General features: G+C 37.9%; 1 protein-coding gene across 1 annotated transcript in view; it reads right to left on the reverse strand.

Annotated features, from left to right (window-relative positions):
* The window catches only part of LOC145985703 (propionyl-CoA carboxylase beta chain, mitochondrial-like), a 68091-nt gene that overhangs the window by 4942 nt on the left and 39838 nt on the right, over positions 1-23311 (reverse strand). Inside the window, exons 5-8 of the mRNA XM_083119768.1 lie at positions 19579-19698; positions 14631-14818; positions 9646-9851; positions 7807-8015 (exon numbers count right to left, since the gene is read on the reverse strand). Coding sequence (XP_082975894.1) covers positions 7807-8015; positions 9646-9851; positions 14631-14818; positions 19579-19698 — 723 coding nt within the window. The remainder of the gene's footprint in view (positions 1-7806; positions 8016-9645; positions 9852-14630; positions 14819-19578; positions 19699-23311) is intronic.

A 23311-nucleotide genomic window follows, 5' to 3' on the forward strand; every position in this document is an offset into this window, starting at 1 on the left:
TTCGATATATTGTATATTGATATGAAGGGACACTCACAAACACTCAGGCCAGGATTTAAATCTGAGACCGTTGCTATGCTAGGTACTTCACCACAGAGGCCGCCTTGATATCAACGTTGACTACACTGATATTACGGAGATCAATGACGGTCCTCAGAAACAACCTTGTACTTGACTTGTACTCTTGCAACAGCCCCATTCACTCATTTTTCCTCCTTCCTCAATAAATGTACAGGTTGAGAACATAATGCATAGCGAATCATTCCACTCCATTCTGTTGTGGGAATCCTATTTTAGTTTCTACAATGAGCAACACAAGTCTTTTTTTGATTATTTTAGTTAAAATTACTATTTAAATGTTGGACTTGAAGATATTTAGTTATTTTGATATTGTCGATACCATTCATACAAATGTTGATATTTTCGATACTGGATATATTGACTCGATATTGATTATTGATATTCAAATGATATTGAACTTCAATATCGACAAATTGATATTGCATAACCGTACACACACAATGAGGAAAGTTGCAAAGAAATAATAAGATGGAGAACCGAACTGCCAAATCTGACTTTTCTGTCAGAAACCACAAAACACTGTCGCTGTATGCTGTCAACCCCAAGTTGGGGGAAAGCCAGGCCATGGATAAACTACAGGAAAATGCACACTACCATGTAAAATGGGTGAAAAGAGATTCGTAAAAAGTGAGGCCTAACTAAGAGGTGGCAACCATGTGCATAAGCACAACTTCTGCAACGTTCTCCGCCAGGTGCCTACTACACCTACATGAGTACGTCTGCGGAGGTGCAAACCAACTAGCTTGGCAACAATCAATCAGTAGCACCAAACGTACTGCAAAGTTTTACCCATCATGCTAATTTTTTCTCCAGCGGTGGCATGAGACTCTATTTCAATTGTGACGATTTTCTATGCGAACTCGATTTTCAAGTATAAGGTTAAAAATCCCGCATCGAATATCGTCACATTTCTCCTCATGTCATTCCGGTACGCTTCGCGTCAGTGTTTTCAAATTCTACTTAATTGTTTGACCGATAGAGGTCACTAGTGGCTTTCCCTGCTTCACGAACTCGATCGACGAAAACAGCAGTTCCGTTTCAGCTCGCGAGTCGCGAGGGATTCCTTGGTGTGACGTCATGGACTTCGAGAGAAGTAGCGGCTCGTGGAACTCAGTGCTTCTCTCTCTCGTCGATCGCAATTTGTAGCATGGCACAAATTAAGTTCTTCGAACATTACGAGGAAACGTTGCGTTGTTCACGTATAGTGCTAGTACGTCTGAGAAGTGTTGGAATTCTTCGAAAGCAAACGTCAAAATACAAGGATGGTAATTGGGAATTCAGCGGACGATTGACCATTTTGACCGAACGTAACTTTCATTGGTTCGTCTGACGCAACTCGAAGTATGGAGAATGGATGGATCAGTTGCTGAGAAGGAAGGACACGAGGTAAACGAGGACAATACCGTTCAACGTGCTTGAAAGCGACCAATTGGAGGACGTTCCCCCCCGTTTCTCTAGATGCCGAAGATTTTGCCCAAGTTAACTGAGGTGAACAGTTATCCAACGAGCGGAGGTATGTACTCTACGGCTTACCTTTTATAAGTGAACTGTGAATGCGTGTTTTTTGGACAAGAATGTCACTCTCCCCAGTTTTTTCTTCTCTCTTTGGGACTACGAGATAATTGAATCTAGAAAGTAACGTACGACGTACAAAAGAAAGAATTGTACGTAAAAACAACCATCGATTCAGTTTTGGATGATTGGACATTGTAATATTGCGATCGATATAGTGGAGAAAGTGACGCTTGGTCACCCCCCCCTTTTTTTGCATAAAAGAAAAGAGGAGGAATTCACTCAATTAGAATCACGTGAACATGATAACCGTCGCTGCGCTTAAACTTGCAGAACGATTATCAATGCAAATAAAATTGCGTAATTAACGATAACCGTTATATTTAAAATAAATACAATACAGGCGCAGAAAATCTCACTACTTCCATCACCATTTTTAGTACTTATTATTTCTCGTTGCTATGGTTACAGCAATTTGATTTCTTGTATTTTATACAGCGTGATAAGATGATTATAACAATATATATAAAATAAACATGCATAAGTTAAAAACAACATCAATAACATAAATAATATTAACTTTGAACATGACAGTTTGAGAATAGGATAGTCTCAAACACAAGCTGGGAATACGAATTAACATACCACAAACTAACCTGTGTGTTGAGATAATTTTGTGAGACGTATCGGATGGATTTAGCAGGAGCACCAAAATAAATTAATATGTCAAATGGGTGGTTTTTTGGGTAGCGAGAATCAATGAATGAGTTGTGGTAAAAATGCAATTGTAGATTGACCTTGGCGTATTTTAATTAATTGCATATATTATGTCATTTGTAGTTGCCGGATGTGTTCTAGTTTTATTATCTTGTTATTTGCCGGTAACAAAGAATTGTTGACCCACCTTCGAGTCACTTATTGTTATATGATGAATGGAATAATTTGTTACGAATAATATTATGTATATGTTGCTCTTGGAAACGCCGGCCATTCTCCGTTGCGAGGTTTTGGCGTAATAAATTTCGACTAGAGTCGCAAAATTAAACTAAGTGTGCGTAATTATCCCATATAACCCAAAACTAGAGTGTTAGTTTAATTTTGATAATACGGAACGAGAATCCGTGCTCAGAGGGATAAGAGGTTACATTAATTGAGTGAGAAAAGAGTTAAATTCGATTTCAGCCTTTTTTTTTTTTTTTTTTTTTTTTACACGTGTATCGTTCCGACCACGTTTACTTTGTCAAGTTGGTTCTCAGTAGAGACTGAGGTGACAGTACAAAATACTGTCATTAGCCTCAACAAAATCCCTGACTATTGTAACTGATCGGTTTGTTTTTTCTTGTTATCGTGCGAGTAATTGAATTTCCACGGACCTTTACGCATTCCTTCAAAATCTTGACTACTTTGTTACGCACGCAACCATCAGGTTACAAAGTTTTTGGCAGCAGATCTGGTTCTATATACATACATATTCTCCGTTTTACGTGTTAAAAGTAAGAAAAGTTTGGATTCACCCCTTTTTTTTAACACAAAAAATTTTTCCCCCCGCCCCCCCCCCCTTCCAGAATTTTTTTTTTCTCTCTTTCTTTCCTTTATCTAGGACTTCTGGTTTTGCAATATTTGCGAGGGCTGGTTGGTTTCACAGAAGGTCTGCAGTTGGTTATATATTTTTTTTTTCTCCTTAATATCTATATATCCTTATGTTGCAGTTCCGTCTTTTGATTACGTATGTGATAGTAGCAGTTACCCTTTTGCTTTGGTTATTTACCCTTTGGAATTTGAGAAAAAAATTTTGTGTGGTTCCCATAATGTCAGCTCCTCTACACGGCCATTCGTATGGCTCGTCGACTTTCCCATTCCCGCCTGTGAATATACAACCTTCCCCCTTTTTGCAGACCCCACACCTTCATACACCCAGAGAACTTTTCTTACCCCCCGATTATTCGCATGTTACAAACCACATTAGATATTCGGCAGCAATAGAACTTTTACAAGCTTTACCGCATACTTTACCGCATTTGAGGGAAAAAGCATCCCCTTGAGGTACTCCTTCAACTTCGGGAACAAGTGAAAGTCACTAGGGGCGAGGTCGGGTGAGTAGGGAGGGTGTTCCAACACATGGAAACCAGCAGCATGGATTGCGGCACCAGTAACATGGCTTCTGTGTGCTGGAGCATTATCGTGGTGAAACAGCACTTTTCGCCGCAACATCCCACGCCGTTTCTCCTTGATTGCTTCGCGTAACTTAGGGATTAGGGCTGCATAATAGTCCCCAGTAACAGTGTGTCCCACCAGGTAGTCAATAAGGAGCACACCCTTCGCATCCCAAAAATTGTGGCCATAACCTCGCGTGCTGATGCTTGCACCCTGAATTTGCGGGGGGGAGGTGAATTGCTGTGCCGCCACTCCATACTCTGTCGTTTGGACTCAGGATCATAGTGGTGGAGCCATGTCTCATCCACTGTCACAAACTATCACAGAACTGGTTCAGGTCTGCCCCCATCAGCTCCAAACCAGCCCTTGAACATTGAACTCTGTCTTTCTGTTGTTCACGGGATAACATTTTGGGGACCCATCACGCTGACACCTTTCTGAATCCCAAGTGTTCATGCACAATGGTTTCCACTGAGCCTACAGAGATGTGCATGATGTCTGCTAACTGTTGCACCGTGATTCTTCTGTCAGCCATAATCATGTCATGCACAGCATCAATGTTTTCTGGGGTGGATGCTGTTGTTGGAGGACCAGCACCAGGGGCCTGTTGACAGCTTTCCCTGCTGCAACGGAAATCGCGGCACCAGTTTTTTACCACCTGGTAGGTAGGAGCCCCATCACCCAACACACTGACCATGTCCTCATAAATCTCCTTTGGGCATAGCCCCTTTTCCTGGAGGTACTTGATGACAGCTCGTTGTTCGGTTTTCTCAATTTTTCAAACTAAGTGCCACCTCTCACACCAAAAACGAGAAAAACAAATTTACTACAGCACCTACGGTTCTGAAATTTGGCATATAGGCATCTAAGACATTAGGCTACAATATCCTCATCATTCATTGCAATTCATATACTTTAAGTATGCCGGGGACAATAATTATTGAATCGCCCTCGTACTAGGGTTCCAATTTACTTCTACATTCATTCCCACGCTTCTACGATATTTACTGTCGCTTGTCGACGGAGAATATCTTGTCCATGAGGAGTGCGTAAGGTAATTTTCAAGTTGTTTTTTTCAACATAAACAACTTTTTTTCGAGTCCAAACAGCACTCATTACTTTAAGGAAGGTTCAAATTTCATGTGACAATGATTTCCAAAATTCTACGATAATTAGTCTTTGTGCTAGGAGAAATCATAAAACAATCGGAACCGTTACCGAGAATGGCTTCTTTTAATAGCAACACTGCCGTAAACTTGAAACAGGAACACTGCTGCAGCTGCCCTCTGGAGTTGTAACCTTAGCTCCAACAAACATCAGAAAAGTGCAATCCTTTACTCACACCGATTTCTGTAGCTGCAGGCTTTTAACAGGGAACTGTCGACTTTTGGGGAACAAGGACATCTATTAAGGTCACCCTCATGATAACCGACATACTTTATCTGACCTGTAATTTTACAGTCAAAGCTACACCCCGACCCTTGTCGTATACGACCTAATTAGGCCCAGCACCTTTCAGTGGGGTTTAAGCAGTGAAAGGCAATGCCTGTACTTACAATTACCATTCCGTTTCTGTCCAGCGTTAACGATAATGGGATACACAATGGTAAACCTTATGAGCGGTTGCCTAGTAACCCAATGCCTCAATCCCCAGGCAGGGTACCGACAGTTAATAGTGGAGGAAACTCTCGCAGCAAGTGCAGTGGGTCCTCTCACCCTAAAGTGGAGTTTGTTTCTCTCGCTCGTAAGTGGAGTGCAACTTCTTTAGGGTGCTTGGCCTCTCGCAAGGTGAAATGGCTGCCGTAATACAAAATCCCACCAAATGTGAAGTGAGATCTGAACGCCAAAGGACAGAATGCAGCTGACATCCATCGGGAGTTGTGTGCCATTTATGGACCGACAGTGATGAGTGAAGGGAAGGTCAGGAAATGGTGCAGAGTTTCGGGAAGGGCGTTCAAATGTCCATGACGATGAGCGTAGCGGAAGGCCTAGTGTTCAGATGGACGATCTGGTGGAACGCGTTAACGAGAAAGTGTGTTCCAATCGCCGGTTCACAATATTTGAACTTGCCAAAGAGTTTCCAGATGTGTCTGCGAAAACAGTGCATCGAATTGTGACTGACAACCTGGGGTATCACAAAATGTGTGCGACGTGGGTACCAAAAATGCTGACAGATGCTCACAAAGAACAAAGAAGTACAGTTGCAGTGGTTTTTTGGCCCGCTGGGGGGAAGATTGGGATGACCTCTTTTCGCATATAGTGACGGGGGATGAAATGTGGATATCGTACACCACTGGAGAGTCGAAGCAGTAGTCAATGCAATGGTGGCACTCTGGTTCTCCTAAAGTGAAGAAATTCAAACAAACACCATCAGTTCACAAAATCATGGCAACCGTGTTTTGGGACCAAAAGGGTGTGATTTTTGTGGAATTCTTGGAACCAGGACAAACAATTACAGCAGAGGTGTATTGCGAAACACTGAATAATCTACGACGTGCCATCCAAAATCGGCAGAGAGGAATGCTACGCTCGGGATTTTTTCTGATACTGACAATGCCCACCCACACACAGCTGCTCGTACTGTTGAGACAATTCAAAGATTTCGATGGGAACTATTCAATCATCCCCCTTACAGCCCCGACCTTAACCCCAGCAATTTCTTTCTTTTTCTTCACCTGAAAAAGTGTCTTGCATCGAAGCGTTTCAACAACAGTGATGTGCTCAAGACATCAGTTCTGGACTGGCTGCACTCTCAGGCGGCAGATTTTTACGCAGAGGGTATACGGAAGTTCGTGCCACGCTATCAGAAATATCGGGAGGTTAATGGTGACTACGTCGAAAAATAGCCCAGTATGTACTTGTTTATCAATCACAATGAATTTCTTCTCCTATTGTTTTCTTGTTTTGTTTTTTTAAAAAAATATTGGCCCTTTTCTTTGACATGTGCCTCTTACAATTATAAGATAAATCAAATTCTTTGCGACCACACAGGACCAGATTAACATTACAACTCAGCATAATATGCTAACACAGAGCACCTGACCTCATTAATAATAGATCATAACACCATTTATAATGAATGGTTAACACAAATAACTTTGAAAGAATTAGCAATTAACATGGAATAATACACTCAGAAACTAAAAAATTGTGATGACCTCGCAGGATCATTACACTTCTATGCTTCCTTTTGTTTTTTGCTGCCACACAGATGACATTTTCTTCGTTTTTAAGTGGCATAAGAACTGTCCAATGATTTTTAGTGAGGAAAAGGTAACAGACTGGACCAAATGCAGTTTAGGAAATATACAGACCTGACAAACCAGGCTAAGGAACTAAGTAGATTCATTTGATGAACAGCAGAACCTTCATTTTATGCTTTAAGGGGACCACAGTGGAAAAATTAAACTCTTGAGATTGATTGATTTAGTTTATTTTACTTCGCTTTTCTGCCACTGTGGGCTCAAAGATGAGGATGAGTCATGATATGATGCAATTGATGATGGGACAATCACAAAGAACACCCATGCCCAGGCCAGAATTCGAACCAAGGACCCCTGGCATCGTAGCATGCTGCTAACCACTTATCCACGAAGACTGGCTAAACTGAGAAAATGTAAAATCAGGGTTTCACTGAAATAGAAGTACAAACCGAATACCAGGTTTTTGTTCATAAAAGATTACTTTGAGCATAGTTTGTTATTTACATAAGTTTTAAAGAATCAAACTTAAATTTTAGATTTCTATTTGCAAGTGATTTTGTAGACCTAGAATTTCTGTGGTTGTGTATGCTTTACCATTTGTGCCAGCAGGAGTGTCATTGATGTATGAAGTCCTAATCATAAAATATGGTATGGAAATTCAAACATATCTAGAAAATATATTAAAAATTAATTTCATACTATGGTCGTGGTTACATGGGCAATTAGTATGGACTTTATTAGGGAAAACTAATAGGTTCCATTCATTAGTCACCATGCATCTCAAATTAACAGGATATAATGATCATAGAATGCAAGACCAGAAAATCTGCTCTGTACCTTCAAGATATCAACTCACCTTTCTCGTAATAATGGTTATTTTCGGAACTGTAGCCTCTGCAAATGCATACAATAACTTGGCTCCATGGCGAATAATGCCACCATATTCCTGAGTAGTACCAGGCAGGAACCCAGGTACATCAACCAATGTTATAATGGGGATATTAAATGAATCACAGAATCGAACAAAACGAGCCCCTTTCACAGAAGAGTTAATGTCCAGACAACCTGAAAATAGTAAATATGTGCCAAATTAAATTAATAGAGGCATGCATATTTCGTTTTTGACGAAAACACGAAACGTGTAATAAGATGCTGCAATGTTCATTTTTCATGTTTCTGAAAGGTGTGAGGTGCATTTTCCTACCCTGTTTTGTCACAAAATGATGCGAAATGAACTGCAAAATGCGAAATAGACTCTCAAACACGAAATTTTGTTTATTTACAGACGTGACACTTTCTGAAGTCAGAATTATCCTGTGAGTTATGAAATTCACGGAAAATTGATAATTCTGTTGTAAATATTTGAGAAGCAAAAATGGATCCCTTTATACAGGAATAAACTTAATATTAAGGCAAGGACACAAATGTGCTATTAGAAGGGATATGTTCATTTTGTGAAGTAAGTACAGTTTTTAAATCAAATTTGGGATTACACTGACATTTTTAAAACCAAAATATTATTTTATATACAACATTTTCACCGCTATAACAGGGAAATTGTATTTTATTTACTGCTTTTGAACCCGAAATTGACCTGGTTTTTGCATCGAAATTTTGCTTTTTTATTTACCAAAAAATATGTGCCTCCATAAAACATAACCATTTAAAAAAATCTAAATTTCTATCAGGTTTTTTGAAGAACAGATTTTCATGATTTCATAGTACTAATTTAAAGACTTCTCAGTAATTTATAAGATTTAAAACATTAATTTGCTAAATTTGTTAGACTTGTTACAACTTTGCATATAAATATTACCTGAAAATTTCCAGTAAAAGGTGTACGTAAAATTGAAAATTCAAACATATTTTGTTCATGTTAATAGTACAATTGGTAATTAAGTACATGTGATTTACAGAGAACAACCTAGCATTTATATCACTTATAGAATTTTATGAAACTCTGAACGTTGCCCATAATGTAAACACTAATTCAGGTTGTTGAAAAGTTGCCCACATTACAAAATATACAGTGGAACCATAATTTATATTCCAGATTTTACGTTTCTTTGCTTTAAACTAGGTATGGGCCGATATGAAATTTTGGTCGATACCAATAAAGTACCGATATAAAATTTACTGATACCGATAACCGATATTCTACCGATCCGATATAAAATTAGAAATGGTCCTTGAAGAACCTGAAATGTTCATTGATTTCCTTAATAAATGTGTGTTTTGAGGTGACTGCAGTGCAAGAGAAGCTAAATATTTAGACATTTACTTTTTAGAAAGAAGAGCATGGAAATTATCCATAAAAATTACAACAAAATGGCAGAATTTTGCACTAAATTATAAGATATTTATCGATATATCAGATCGGTAAAATAATAGGTAATTTTACCGATAAACCGATACACCAATATGCCTATATCGGCCGATACCGATAGAGTACCGATTAATCAGTCCCATCCCTACTTTAAACTCTGGGTCTCAATTTTTTTAAAAAAAATCTTGGATTTTTAGATTTTCAGACACAAGCTCCTGTAAAACACATACTATAATCAATGGTGTGCTATAAACATTAAAAATTCTTCACTTTGGAGAATTCAGTGTTACATCCCACATCTGATTCTTGGCAAGACATCAGAATTTATACACAAAGAACAAATAAAACACAAATTCAATGGAATATTACCTGCAGCTACTTTTGGCTGGTTAGCAACTAGGCCTACAGTTCTTCCATTCATTCTTGCGAAACCAATAATTATGTTCTTAGCAAAATCTGGCATAATCTCAAAGAAGTCTCTTTCATCAACAATTGACAAAATAACATCCAGCATGTTATATGCCGCTGTAGGCTCATGAGGAATGATTGTATCCAGTGATGGAATATCATTGTAACTGCAGAGAAATAAAAATAAATTTAGGTTGGCTACACAGAAAAACACACACACACAGATATGCACACAAAAAGACTCGAATCAATAAAAAGGCAGATGAAAATAGAATGCAACAATATACACTTACTACAAAAATATTAAAATTTCTAGATTTCAAAGTCTGTCTGCATGTTCATTGGAGGTAAAAAAATATGGAGTCATACTGTAGTGCAGACAGATGATGGGAGAAGATAGCGAAACATGTAAGGAAAAGAAAGGCACCAGTGCTTGACTATTTGTTGGATAGTGGTTTGGAGTAGAAAATGTCTGAAATCTGTGGGATCTAAGGAATGGGTATATATTAGGGATGGTAACCGAGAGGCTAGGTTGAATCTTGGTCTAAGATACCATGCAAAACTTATATGTAGGCTCTTTCCCAGCATTTACGAGCAGAAATTGGTTAACAGGGGCTAATTTGAAACAGACATTATATCAGTGGCGTATACTGGATTCAAAACCTGGGCTCTCTCTCTTCATATCATAATGTTCGAATGGGAGGCACTCTTTCGTTCAATTTTTTGGAGTTTGAAGTGATGCGACATTGTGATTAAAAACATGTACCTTATAATTTACAAATAATTATAATATGTCACTCTTTCATTAACATAGAAACAGTAAGGAAAGGATTTCAAGTATTTCATGGTTATTATAAACTTCTTACCTTGAATATCTAATTTGAACAGGAACTCCATTCCTCTCTTACTGACCTCTGTGGTAAAATGGTTATTAGTACAGCGTACTATGATGCCAGGGGCCCCAGCTTCAAATCCAGGCTTGGGGTATTCCTTGTGCATGACCCTTCATCAATTTCATCGTATTCACTCATCCTCATCATTACGATTAGCTAAAGTGGCAGAAAAGCGACACTAAATAACAAAACTAAATCATAACCATTCTTCTCTTCTTTGGGATGCCAGGGGTCCGCACATCTTCACGATTTGAAGCTTATCCTCACCCGAAAGCCAAGTAAATTGTTTCATCAATAGTTTGTTAATTAGGTTACTCATTTTCGATCCCTACACGACACAGCACAGTTCATTCAGAACATATGTAATTCACTCACTCAATACACTAAATAAAATCCGCACAGTACGGAACGTAATTCAACATGATTTCCCACTTGCGAATGGACCTCACCTTTATCATCCCCAGTTGTAAATAAAGCAGCTGAGGGGATCAAAACCACGTGGTTGGTTGAAGGACAGTGATCTCTTGCTTCTGCATGTGTTTAATAGGACACTGTCCTTCTTCGGCCAAAGGAATTTCCCTGTCACATGCCACCCGTTTCCCATTCCTGTGATTGTAGTTTCGTTTCAAAATTTCCCTATCCTGGAAAAAATCCCATGCTGGTTAGCGAATTGGCATCCCTGTTAAGGTTTTATCTCCGTGGTAAAATGAAGCTTCCCTGTCCAGCACTTGGGCTAGAAACCACTCAAATATGTCAGGTGCTGGTTGGGGAAGAATCTAAAAGAAGAAACCTGGTGATAGTTTAAAGTAAATGTGACCATAAACTATCGTTTTCCCCTAATGTTGTTAGTTAAGAGTGAAACATCAGTCACATTTGCCAGTCGATTGATTTCTGTATTTAGTCTGGGCTTCAGAGACAGCCTAGCTCGCCTAGAATATATGTGCCTGCATTATATATATGCATGGTAATGTAAGAGGATGATTTGGTTTCAAAAGGGAAAACAACACCCATACTGAGACTTTTGCTTCCATGGTACACAAGACAGTGGATCATATATATTGTAATTACTATCAGACAAGTTGTGATATGCTTTGTGATATTAGTGGAAGACGTGAAGTAACTGCTACAACCACCAAATCAGGAAAGTGTCCCACCAAGCACATAGCAGACATCCTAATTGACACAATAAACAAGGAAAAGTGCACCTATGCATTACCACCACCCCCTAAACTAAATATTGATAATGGGCAATCCCGCCACACTTGGCTTCTGCTACCTGGTAAATCGATCCGGGCCATTTTGGAGGTGACGCAATGAGCACCAAGAACCACGCTCTGGCCACCTTTACCCTCCAGGTACTTTCTGCTACTTGAGCAAATAAAAACCAAGCAGTAACAGACAACACAGTAAAACAATCCAGCACACCTAGTGGGCATTGGTGTAACAGAAGCATGCCAAGTAGATAACTACAAGTTCAATGTGAATGGTAACAGTGGTCACGGAATTGTTTGAATTGCTGTTTTAAGTTGACTTTATACACAGGCATCAGTTCTGAACCTAGAGAGAGAGAGAGAGAGAGAGAGAGAGAGAGAGAAAGTGGGATCTGAACCACTGTGCAACATACCTCCCCCAGGTATTAAACCTGGGACCCCTTGATTACAAGGTGATGATGTTACCACTACGCCATACTGAAATTAATCGAATAAAATACACATGTATTTGAATATCTAAGAACATCACATGTGTATATTAATATTTAACCATGTCCAAAGCCCAGTAACATGAATGTCAGTATGTTTTTAATCATTTTGTTACTGATTATTTGTCTTAAATGACATTGAATTTTATTCTTCACATAACTTAGGAAAAAGAAACAAGTGATATTGTGCCAAAATTTTGAGCAACTAAAAGGTTTTAGTCACTACGAAAAATAATAGTTTTAATTAGTACTTTATCACCACTGGAAATCCAGTGGCCTGGCCAGAAAGATGTCTGACTGCCATATGGGAACATAAGTTTAATTCTCGGGGTGGGTGATCTAAGATGTGAAATTTTCCAATTTTGCATAAAGCAGCCCTTTCGGGGAGGATGAGGTCAAAGTTGGATGGTTTATGGTGCTGATCATATCACTTCCATAATAGCCAAAATTGTTTGGAGTTTTACTTCCATGTGCACCTTCAGTGTGCAAATTAAGCTTTAAGCTTGGGGGGTGGGGGATGTTAGTTAGTAAACTCTACTATTGCTTTCCAGTTCTACGCATCTAGGGCATTAAATCTTATGATAACATTTAGACGTAACTTAGAAACAGTATATTTACAGTCTAAGAAAAACCAAACCCAGACACAAAAAGAGCTATTCAATTAGTAGAACCGATAAAACTTGACCAAATACCTATTGCGCCTTCAACTTGGTGGGGTGCAGTGAGAAATTGTGATCTATGTACCTCCAATAAATAAAGCTGATGAAATCAGCTCTTCTTGCCACGTTGGTAGGCAAGCTTTCGTAGTTTATTTGACAATGGACAGAGCATTACTCTAGGAGCTTCTTGTAAAACCTTTGCACATGACAATAATAAACAAGGATCTATTTAAAAATAGAACTTCAGATGGAAAGTAGGATGCAATTGTCTTAAAGGCTAATTAACTGTTTTCCAGAATGACTTTGAGTGGTGTGTGTTCAATAGTTAAGAAATAGTAAAGATGATTCAAATTTAATTTTCTTTGGCAGGAATTAATTTTTTTTCCTTACGGCTGGGCTAAAAAAAATTGTGGCGGGGGAATTCCCGCATCCCCCCGTTAAATCGGACATTGCACATTTTTGGCATGGTGAAATGAGCATCAGAATTGATTGAGATACGAATATTAATAAAATTACAAATACTTTATCAATCACATCTTTCCATAAATAGCCTGTAATGGTTTGCAGAATTTGCCATGAATTTATGAATACAAAAAGTACAATTCGTGTACACTCGTTTTGTATAGTTAATTTATTTTTCTGAAGCAAAACACACAGCAATCACCTGGTACTATACAATAATTAAGGACGTAAATGAAACATCTATATTTTTGCCATTTAATATCAGATTAGCGCAATAGTGTTTATCTGAATCTTATGTATTTACTTTATTAGTTTATTATACTGAAAATTAATACAGTGGAACCCTAATTTTACATTACCAGATTTTACATTTTCCTGCATTACACATTCAATCTGGATGGTCCCAACATAGCAATATGTTATAAAATTTTCCTCGATTTAACATTTTCCCTCATTTAAGTTTTTTCAGCTTGGTCCCCTTAAAAACGTAAAATCGAGGTTCCACTGTATATATGGACATTAAAAAAAAGGGAAACGGGAATGCTATATGATTTAACATATGTTCATTTAATCTCCTTCCATGATGGATCCCAGTGGGATTGGAAATTTGGAACGACGACAGAGGTACATGTCTAGACACATCTCACTTTACTTCTTTTATAATGTTATTAACATGTGGTGAGAGATTTTATCTCTTTTATGAATGTGAAAATTTCTCATTTTTAATTTATACATCTTACATTTAAAATAGGATATTTAATCATCAGGTGAATAAACAAACTAACACATATTTCCCCAGGCTATGGGATATATCTTTGATCAACAGGTCACTTGTGAATGATAAATGGCCAATTCTGAATTGTGTTCTGCCATGAATGTAAATAATGTGGCCACGGTGGCTCAGTCGGTAACGCGTCTGACTACCATGCTAAAGGTCCCGGGTTCGATCCCCGGCCGGTTCAAATCCGGGAACTTTTCTAACGGTGGAAGCGGCCCCGGCGCCTACCCAGCGTCCAATAACATGGGTACCTGGGGGAAACCCTGGGGGGTAAAGGTGGTGAGGGGCGTGATGCTGATCACATCACCCCCACTCACGACCGGATCAAGAAAGTGTGGGGCGTTACCCCCACACCCCCTATACGCCTTCATGGCGTGGTGCTATGCACAGGGGAACACTTTACCTTTACATGAATGTAAATACAAATGTATATATATGTATAAAATACTACTTACCTAGGTTCATTACATGCCCTTATAGGTGCTGGTTCCTTGTTTGATAAAGGTAAGAATCCCATGAAATGTCTCAGCTGGAGTAACGCATCTACATCATTCTCGAATGCCTTGTGAGCAACTCCAGACACAGATGTGTGGGTCTTGGCACCACCAAGTTCTTCAAAGGTAACATCTTCGTTGGTGACAGACTGAAAGAATACATGACAATCAGAGCTGAGCTGATACAGATATATCTGTTCAAATTTAATTACTGACACTTTTCCACAATCCGGATATTATGTAGGATCTGCAAAAATGAAGCATGAATGTTAGTCCAATTGTCCTGTAAATTGCATAATATTCCACATTTATTACATGGTAAAAGTGAATTTCATAATTAACCTCTCAAAGCCACTCTGTCTGTCAAGTAAACCAGCACCACATGATGGCATTTAACATATTATATCTCCAAAAGTAGTAACAATATTTCACTATATTTTCTTTGTACATTAATATTGAGACAATATACACACAATTTTATGGCATACCCGAATAACAAATAATAGTTACATTCAGTGTTATTTATGAATGTTTGTATAAAAGTTTATTTTAAGACAAGGTCTGCAATGCTACTGAAATCTGCATCTTGCATTGAAAAAAATATTTTTGTAATTTAAATACATAAGCTGCCTCTCTCTGTTAAACAGCATTCCGAAAATTACGTTCTAGGATCAGCCCTATGGACACAAGTATGTTGAGATTTGCAGGAAATCATCATGAAAGACCACATGTCACTTGTCCCCTCTTTTTTTCCCCCAAATTGTGAGGGCACAAGTGACATGTCATCGAAGAGTGGTCATTCCTGGTGATTATCTGCAGATTTCACCCATCCTACAACCAAATTTTCAAAACACTTGATCAGCACAAGGAAGTTAATTTTTTCCAAAACAGAAAATTATTTCTTCACTGCTAACTCTTTAATATTGATGGGAGGTGAGTGAAACTTTAGTTAATTCTTTACATGTCTTTTTATAAAACAAGACCATTACTTTCGATCAGTGGCAATCAGGGAAGATGCCAGACTTCTGAAATTTTTGCCTTTTTAAAAAAACAGCTTTAATATGTGCTTGGATGAAGGGTGCCACCATTCTAGGAAGCATGGCAGAATCAGTGGAGGTGTTTCCAGTTGCTAACATGACGGAGGACCAGAACAGTCAGAGCTGCTATTCTGTTGAGCTTGCAATATGTGAAGCTGCAACAGCTGCAAAGCGTGGAATGAACTTCCACCTTTCATGACGTCCCTCACTAATTGCAACAACTTCAAAGACAAACTAAAAAATATATTGTTAAATGAACAATATCAGTGTTCCAGCACTCACAAATAATAAGCTCTCACTTCTCAACCAACTTCCTAAAAACAAGTATTTTCATTTTCATTTTGCTTGTTTACTTTCCCCCTTACTTGGCACATGTTGCCAACCTGTGACGATATTTTGTCCTTTCTCGTATATTAAGAACATTTATATGTTTTTACATAATACTAATTTGTATTAGTCTTAACTATATCACACCAAGCACAATTGTGTCAATTAATTTGTGTATCTTTTGTGTATTTGTTTTCAATCTTTTTTTCCCTTTTTTTTAATATATAGACGAGCCTTTGTTCTCAGTCTTTTTACGTTTCTTTCTTTCTTCTTCTTTTTTTTGTTTGTTTGCTATTTGTACAAACATTTAGTATGTAGAGTGTATTAAGGCTCTGTGCAAAAGGTACAAAGTACATACTTGGAGTATGGTCTTGGCGAGGTATCAAGACTAGTGGCGGCCGGCAGCAACTATGATGGGTAGTGCCGTGATAATAAATAAAAAAAAAAAAAAAAAACCCTCTGCAATGCCCCCTCCCCTTGCAGTTTCGCCACTGGCCAAGATGTTTATCCTCGTTTGGTCACGTGGAAAACAACGTGTATTTCAGTAATAACGTACTAATCCGATTCATCTTTACTCACTAACCTATATTTATACACTACAGGACACTTCCCTAAAAATATAACCTTCTCCTCCTCCATACACATGTATTCTAATTGGATGTCGAAAATATCTTTGTTATGAAAAGAAACTGTCGAAATGCCAAAGGAAACTCGCATCATCATAGAATTTTTTACTTTTATATTTTTAAAAAAGTCTGAATGGTCTTCTTGGTGCATCTATCTATTATCAAAAATGTTCATTTAGCTTTGGAAAAGTACTAGGTTCATTTCTCCAAAAGAAGGCAGAAATTACTTCCCTTCCCCAACGGGTCTTACAAATCAGTCGTATTTAGCGACTTTTCTCTGTAGGTGGCAACTGTGGCAACACTGCGAAAGTTCCCCCGCCGTACCAGGCCACGACGGGCAAGGTTTCTTATGGGCTAACCCCACCCCCCTGCCACTTTGTTCTCGGCTCATGGTGGAAATGTTCCTCGCTAAGAGGAGGTTGGGGCGGTCGTCACGTTAGCTTGACCGATTGCAAGATTCGAATCTCCTTGTTTGTAAACTATCAATGTTTTCATTTAACAATACTTAGTGAGGTATGCGTTTCTTCTGAGGGTAGTGCCATGGCATGGCGGCTCTACCCCTTGAGCCACCACTGATGAAGACCACAGTGCAGAGCATGCCAAGATTGCAGGCTCGGTCATGTGACAAGCGGACTTGTTCATTTGTTTGACATCGCGGAGGTAGAAAGTCAGCTAGTTGTTTGTTGTAGTTCTTCTAATGTGTGGAAATGTATGTATAAGTACATTTGCAAATGCTATGTGATTTCTGTGGTGAAAAACAAGTGTTTTAAAATTGGAAAACCAATATGTCCTCGGTTACATGACCGTACTGCGAGATCATTCTCGAAGTATGCTCGCTTCAAGTACGGTCTTGCACCTTTCGGACACAGCCTTAGTATGTATATGTATCCATTGGCGTTGGGTGGTAGAACAGCCACAGGCTGAACTTCGCCATTTAATAAAGGAAAATTGAAATTGAAAAGCCAACTGAAGGTACAATTTACATATTGCCTCCTCTTTTCTTATCAATATTAACATTTATATATATTCTGAACACAATTCCTACAATGTTCAAGCATCAGTAGGTGGGAATTAGCATTGGTTTTGTTGAAAAGAGATATATCGGATCAGTCCTAATATTACACAATAATGTCAAACAAATAAACCAAATTATCTAATGCAGATATATAGGGTGTCTAAAAAGTCATACAACCAAGACTTTAAACACACGCAACTTTTGTACAAAAAGGAATAGATGCATTACACACAATCCATTTTATGCATTACAGACAGGGTTAATTTTGACATATTCATAAAAAAGTGTTTTTTTTTTGTTGTTTTTTTTAAAGATGTACTGGCAACGTTAGTCGTGCCAGAGGGCAGTACCAGGTGTGCCAGACATCTGGCAATGTTATTCAATCAATGCCCAGATGAAAGAAAAGACATGAAATTTATCCTACAAAAAGATAGGTACAGAGTGTTATTACCCAGTGTAAGTTTCATATGTCTGTAGCTTTTTGCACAAAAGTTACGTACGTTAAAGGTCTAAGTTGCATAACTTTTTGGACAATTATTATAGAAACAATTGTGTGAAATGAAGTGGAACTATAGTTCAAATCACAAACCCTGACACCTTCTGTAAACAAAACCACCTGTATGCAGAAAGCATTGCAAACTCATAGAAGTAAAATAATCAACACGAAAAACCAGCGTTGTTACAGCATTCATTACGTAAGATAAAACAATGGCCAATTTGTAGTATGGGATACGCTGCCGCAAATGACGTCTCACTTTAAACCCAATGCTCTGTCTATTTTTACTTATTGCTTCACCTTTATGGTTAACTCTTTGCACCAGTAATCATTTCCCATAAATTTGGCTTCTTTCTTTGAATATATTTTACTTGCATTTTTTAGACAAAATGATATAACATGGTAATGTATATTTCTAAGGTTTGATATAGATAGGAGTGTATTTGGAATTTGTTTGTACATTTTATGTAAATTGTATCTTATGTAAATAAAATATAATATATAATATGTAATGGGCATAAACAGCCATATGCATTGCAGTAAGTCCAATAAATATATTGATGATGATCAAAACAAGACAAAAAGTTTGTAAATTTATTGCGGTTGGAAACTTTGACAAGCATCCTAATAACGATTTTTGTTCCGCCAAATATAGTGCACTTCGTAAAATAACTTGGTGACATGGCAAGGCAAGATAAGTGTGAACATTTTGTAGTAATATAACTTTCAATGAGCTTAGAGATTTGTGTACATAATGATATTTTATAACACTGGTTATTTTCTAAAAATAATCATGTGAACAGCAAGGAAGTAGTGCAACTTAGTAATATTGCCTGACTTAGCCTTAGAAAAATAACATGCCGAGTTCTATGCGTGAGGGAAAGTCTCCGTTTACTCCGAACTTGTTTTCAAAACACCAGCAAGGACAGCCTTTGAAAAGGGGTGAGAAACAGATTCTACTCAATATTTATGTAACGTTCTGTCAGTAGTATCCTGAGAAACCAGTAAATTAAGTGGTTAAGTTGGTATCCCAGTGCAGTGGTGTGTCAGTGTCTGCAGTTTTCAGGGTTATGAAAGAGAGAATGACCGGGAGAGTAACAATGTATGCGGCTGCATATTCGTCTGATGTTTTGAGAACGGGTTCTCACATTCAGAGGCTCTTATATAAAATGAATAGGTGCGGCGAACTATGAGTGTAACAGCAGATGATTGCGGTCATGGATCAGCTGACGCGGAGTGATAGATCGAATCGGTGAGACCCGTTTGTTTACAGAAGGTCTCAGGGATGGTGATTTAGACCTTACATTATAATATCCCTTTATTATTCCCAATAGGCTTTTAAAATTATTTTAGTAATTTTACTTTTATGTCTATGTTCTAAGTTAAAGGGAAGCTAAAGATAACTCACCTTTACAACGTCGGGTCCAGTTATGAACAAGTAGGATGTATTCTTAACCATGAACGTGAAGTCTGTAACAGCAGGCGAATATACTGCACCTCCAGCACATGGGCCCATGATAAGAGAGATCTGTAAAGAGTACATTACATAAACACTTCAGCAATTACAAACATTCTCGAAACTATACAATAAAAATATGATTGTTTAAGGTTCTTCAAGACTTACTCGAAACATTCAACATCATGATGGTACTTCAACAACAGAAGGAATGGTATATAACTGGAGCTACATATTTTTGGTGAATAAAATAGCAAGATTTTGGTATGAAAACTAGGCACCTTTCAGGATCAGAAGCAGTATATAAAATCGTGAATATAACTCTATATTTGATTTCAAAATTATACTTATTACACAAAATTAACATTTCACTTCTAATAGCACATCTATATAGTTAATAGACCATTAAGTTTTTCCTGTGTAAAGGAGTCCAAGTTTAGCTTCTCAAATATTCACAGCAGAATTAATCAATTTTCCACGATTTGCAAAAACTCACATGACAATTCAGACTTCAGAAAGTGATGCGTCTGTAAATAACCTCCAAATTTCATGTTTAAGTTTATTTCATGTTTTCTAGTTCATTTCGCATCATTTTGTGACAAAACATTGCAGGAAAATGCACCTCATACCTTTCAAAAACATGAGAAATGAACATTACAGTGTTTTATTCCACATTTTGTGTTCATGTCAAAAATGAAATATGCATGCCTCTAGATATAAGGGGCAATCAAATGAAAGCAGGCCACCACACATAGGACTCAAGGACTGCAAAAGTTGGTAACACTGTTGCTTACAAGCCATAGTGGCATCTGTAGGGAAGGAGCGAAGTACAGTGACAACTCGCATGTACACACTTGTTGTGCAGAAAGTGATGTTAGCGATACATATATTCATCCAACATCAGAATGGAGGTGAGTTAACAGCTTGCCTTATTATCCCGAGTAAACTAGGGCAGGTACCAGGTGCACTTCTTATATTATCCAAGTATAATAGGATGAAACTACAGGGTGTCCCACGAACGGCGCAACTGAGAATTAAGAGTGGCGTTACTTTGTAACCGAAACCTGTACATACATAAGTCATACACCAAATGTTAGCCCTGTCCAAGTAGATATTTTTAAACATAGAAACAACAAACGGGGTGCAGTGTTGCCAAATGTAGGTGAAAGTGTAAATTTATTTTTCCACAAAGCATGGAAAATTGCATGTCAAACATTCGTACGGAAATTTGGACGTCAATTTCCACCTTGGGTAGGTGGACTATTTCACCATCTATAGTTCAGAGAAGAAAACCGATCGTTTTCACGTACAGCCAATCCTGAAATGCCTCGTAAAGGCGTACCGGTCCAAATGGGTGTTTTAAAAAAAAATATGAGGTACAGTGGCAACACTGTTGATGTTTGAAGGCAACAAAAGGTGTGTTTAGTGATGGTCTATGACATGGAAATACTGGAAACAGGAAAAAAATAAAATGAAAATTATGGTGAAAAAAGTGTTACTTACCTACTCCTGGCAACCATGCAATGCGATAAGAGCACCCACCGAACGAGAACAAAAGAATCAGTTAGTTGTGTACTCAGAACTGTTTGAGCCGTGCATTTCGCATTGTTCGTAGGGGAAGATTAGAATTGTTCTGTGAAATGAAGTACTCTTTGGAAGAGAGGGTGTTCATTGTGGAACATTATTTTTGTTCAAAATCGTACGCTAGTGTAAAAACTGTGTTTCGCGAGAAACATCCGAATAACAGTGTTCCAGAAAATTCGACGATATATCGACTGGTTTCCAGATTTCATGAAACAGGATCCGTTAATGACAAACCCTAACACAGACAACCACCAGTTTTGACACAAGGTGTGCTGCAAGATGTGGAGCAGAGAATATCACAATCTCCCAGGAAATCTGTTCGTAAACTTGCTGCACAGTCAGGTGTATCAAAAACAACAAGTCACCGAGCGTTAAAACAATTGCACCTACGTGCATATAAGGTACAGGCTTTGCAAGAACTGAAGGAAGCAGACAAAGGTACACGTGTAAGATACTGCCAGTGGTTTAGAAATTTTATTAGAGACAATGGTGTGAATATTTTGGATAAGGTTTTTTTCACGGATGAAGCATGGTTCCACTTAAATGGATATGTCAACAGTCAAAATTCTCGACACTGGTTAAGTAACAATCCCTATTTGTTACATGAACAATCACTTCATCCACAAAAGATCGGTGTGTGGTGCGCGATTTCGCGGAGAAAAATAATCGGTCCATTCTTTTTCAACACAACAGTTGATGGAATAGTTTATTGTGACCTTATCACAGTTTATTTCTCTGTTGGAACGTGATTGTTGGTTTCAACAAGACTCCACAACATGTCACACGTCTAATGAAACTTTAGACATGTTGGCAGAGTTTTTTGGCGATCGCATTATAAGCAAAAACTTATGGCCCAGTTGCTCCCCGGATCTGACGTCTCCAGATTTTTTCTGTGGGGTTATTTGAAACAAACAGTTTACATTAATAACCCAAAAACACTTGATGATCTAAAAATAAACATTTGCACAGCCATTAACAATATAAACCAATCAACCTTTCATAAAGTTGCTTCCAACATGATAAAACGTGTTGATGAATGCCTCAGGGAAAATGGTTGTCATTTTCAACATCTTTTGTAAAGCTACACTGCCTGTTATGTGCATTACATGGTTGCCAGGAGTAGGTAAGTAACACTTTTTTCACCATAATTTTCATTTTCTTTTTTTTCCGGTTTCCAGTATTTCCATGTCATAGACCATCACTAAACACACCTTTTGTTGCCTTCAAACATCAACAGTGTTGCCACTGTACCTCATATTTTTTTTTAAAACACCCATTTAGACCGGTACGCCTTTACGAGGCATTTCAGGATTGGCTATACATGAAAACGATCGGTTTTCTTCTCTGAACTATAGATGGCGAAATAGTCCACCTACCCAAGGTGGAAATTGACGTCCAAATTTCCGTACGAATGTTTGACATGCAATTTTCCATGCTTTGTGGAAAAATAAATTTACACTTTCACTTACATTTGGCAACACTGCATGAACAACACTGCAACCCGTTTGTTGTTTCTATGTTTAAAAATATCTACTTGGACAGGGCTAACATTTGGTGTATGACTTATGTATGTACAGGTTTCGGTTACAAAGTAATGCCACTCTTAATTCCCAGTTGCGCCGTTTGTGGGACACCCTGTACTATTTCTTATTCCATTTTTTAATCCCCTATAAACTGAGAGAAACTCTGCTGCAAAGTACAGTAAATATCCATTTGGAAGCAGCACCTTATTCATCTTGATGCTTAGAATGTGTAGCATTGTAAGAGATACCAAAGGCAAGAAGATTCGCAGTGAATCACGTTACTACTGCTCAGATTACAATGTCCCTTATGTGTAGCTCCATTCTTCAGAGTTCACCACACTGTGCCTATCTATTATCTAATAACTTCAGAATCAGAAATTTTTCAATCAGTAATATTTTAAAAACATATGTTAAAGGCAATATATTATGCTTACATTTATTATGATGATAAAAATGTATAATCTTCATTAGCCCGAGTATACTCGGGATAATAAAATTTGTTAAATATAGATGCATAATGTTTATAAGTGAGTGATCTGAATTGTTTAAACTTTCATTTCATATATACAACATTTAGA

Source organism: Lepisma saccharinum, chromosome 3 (assembly GCF_977018435.1).
Source record: "Lepisma saccharinum chromosome 3, izLepSacc3.1, whole genome shotgun sequence".
Lineage (NCBI taxonomy): Eukaryota > Metazoa > Arthropoda > Insecta > Zygentoma > Lepismatidae > Lepisma > Lepisma saccharinum.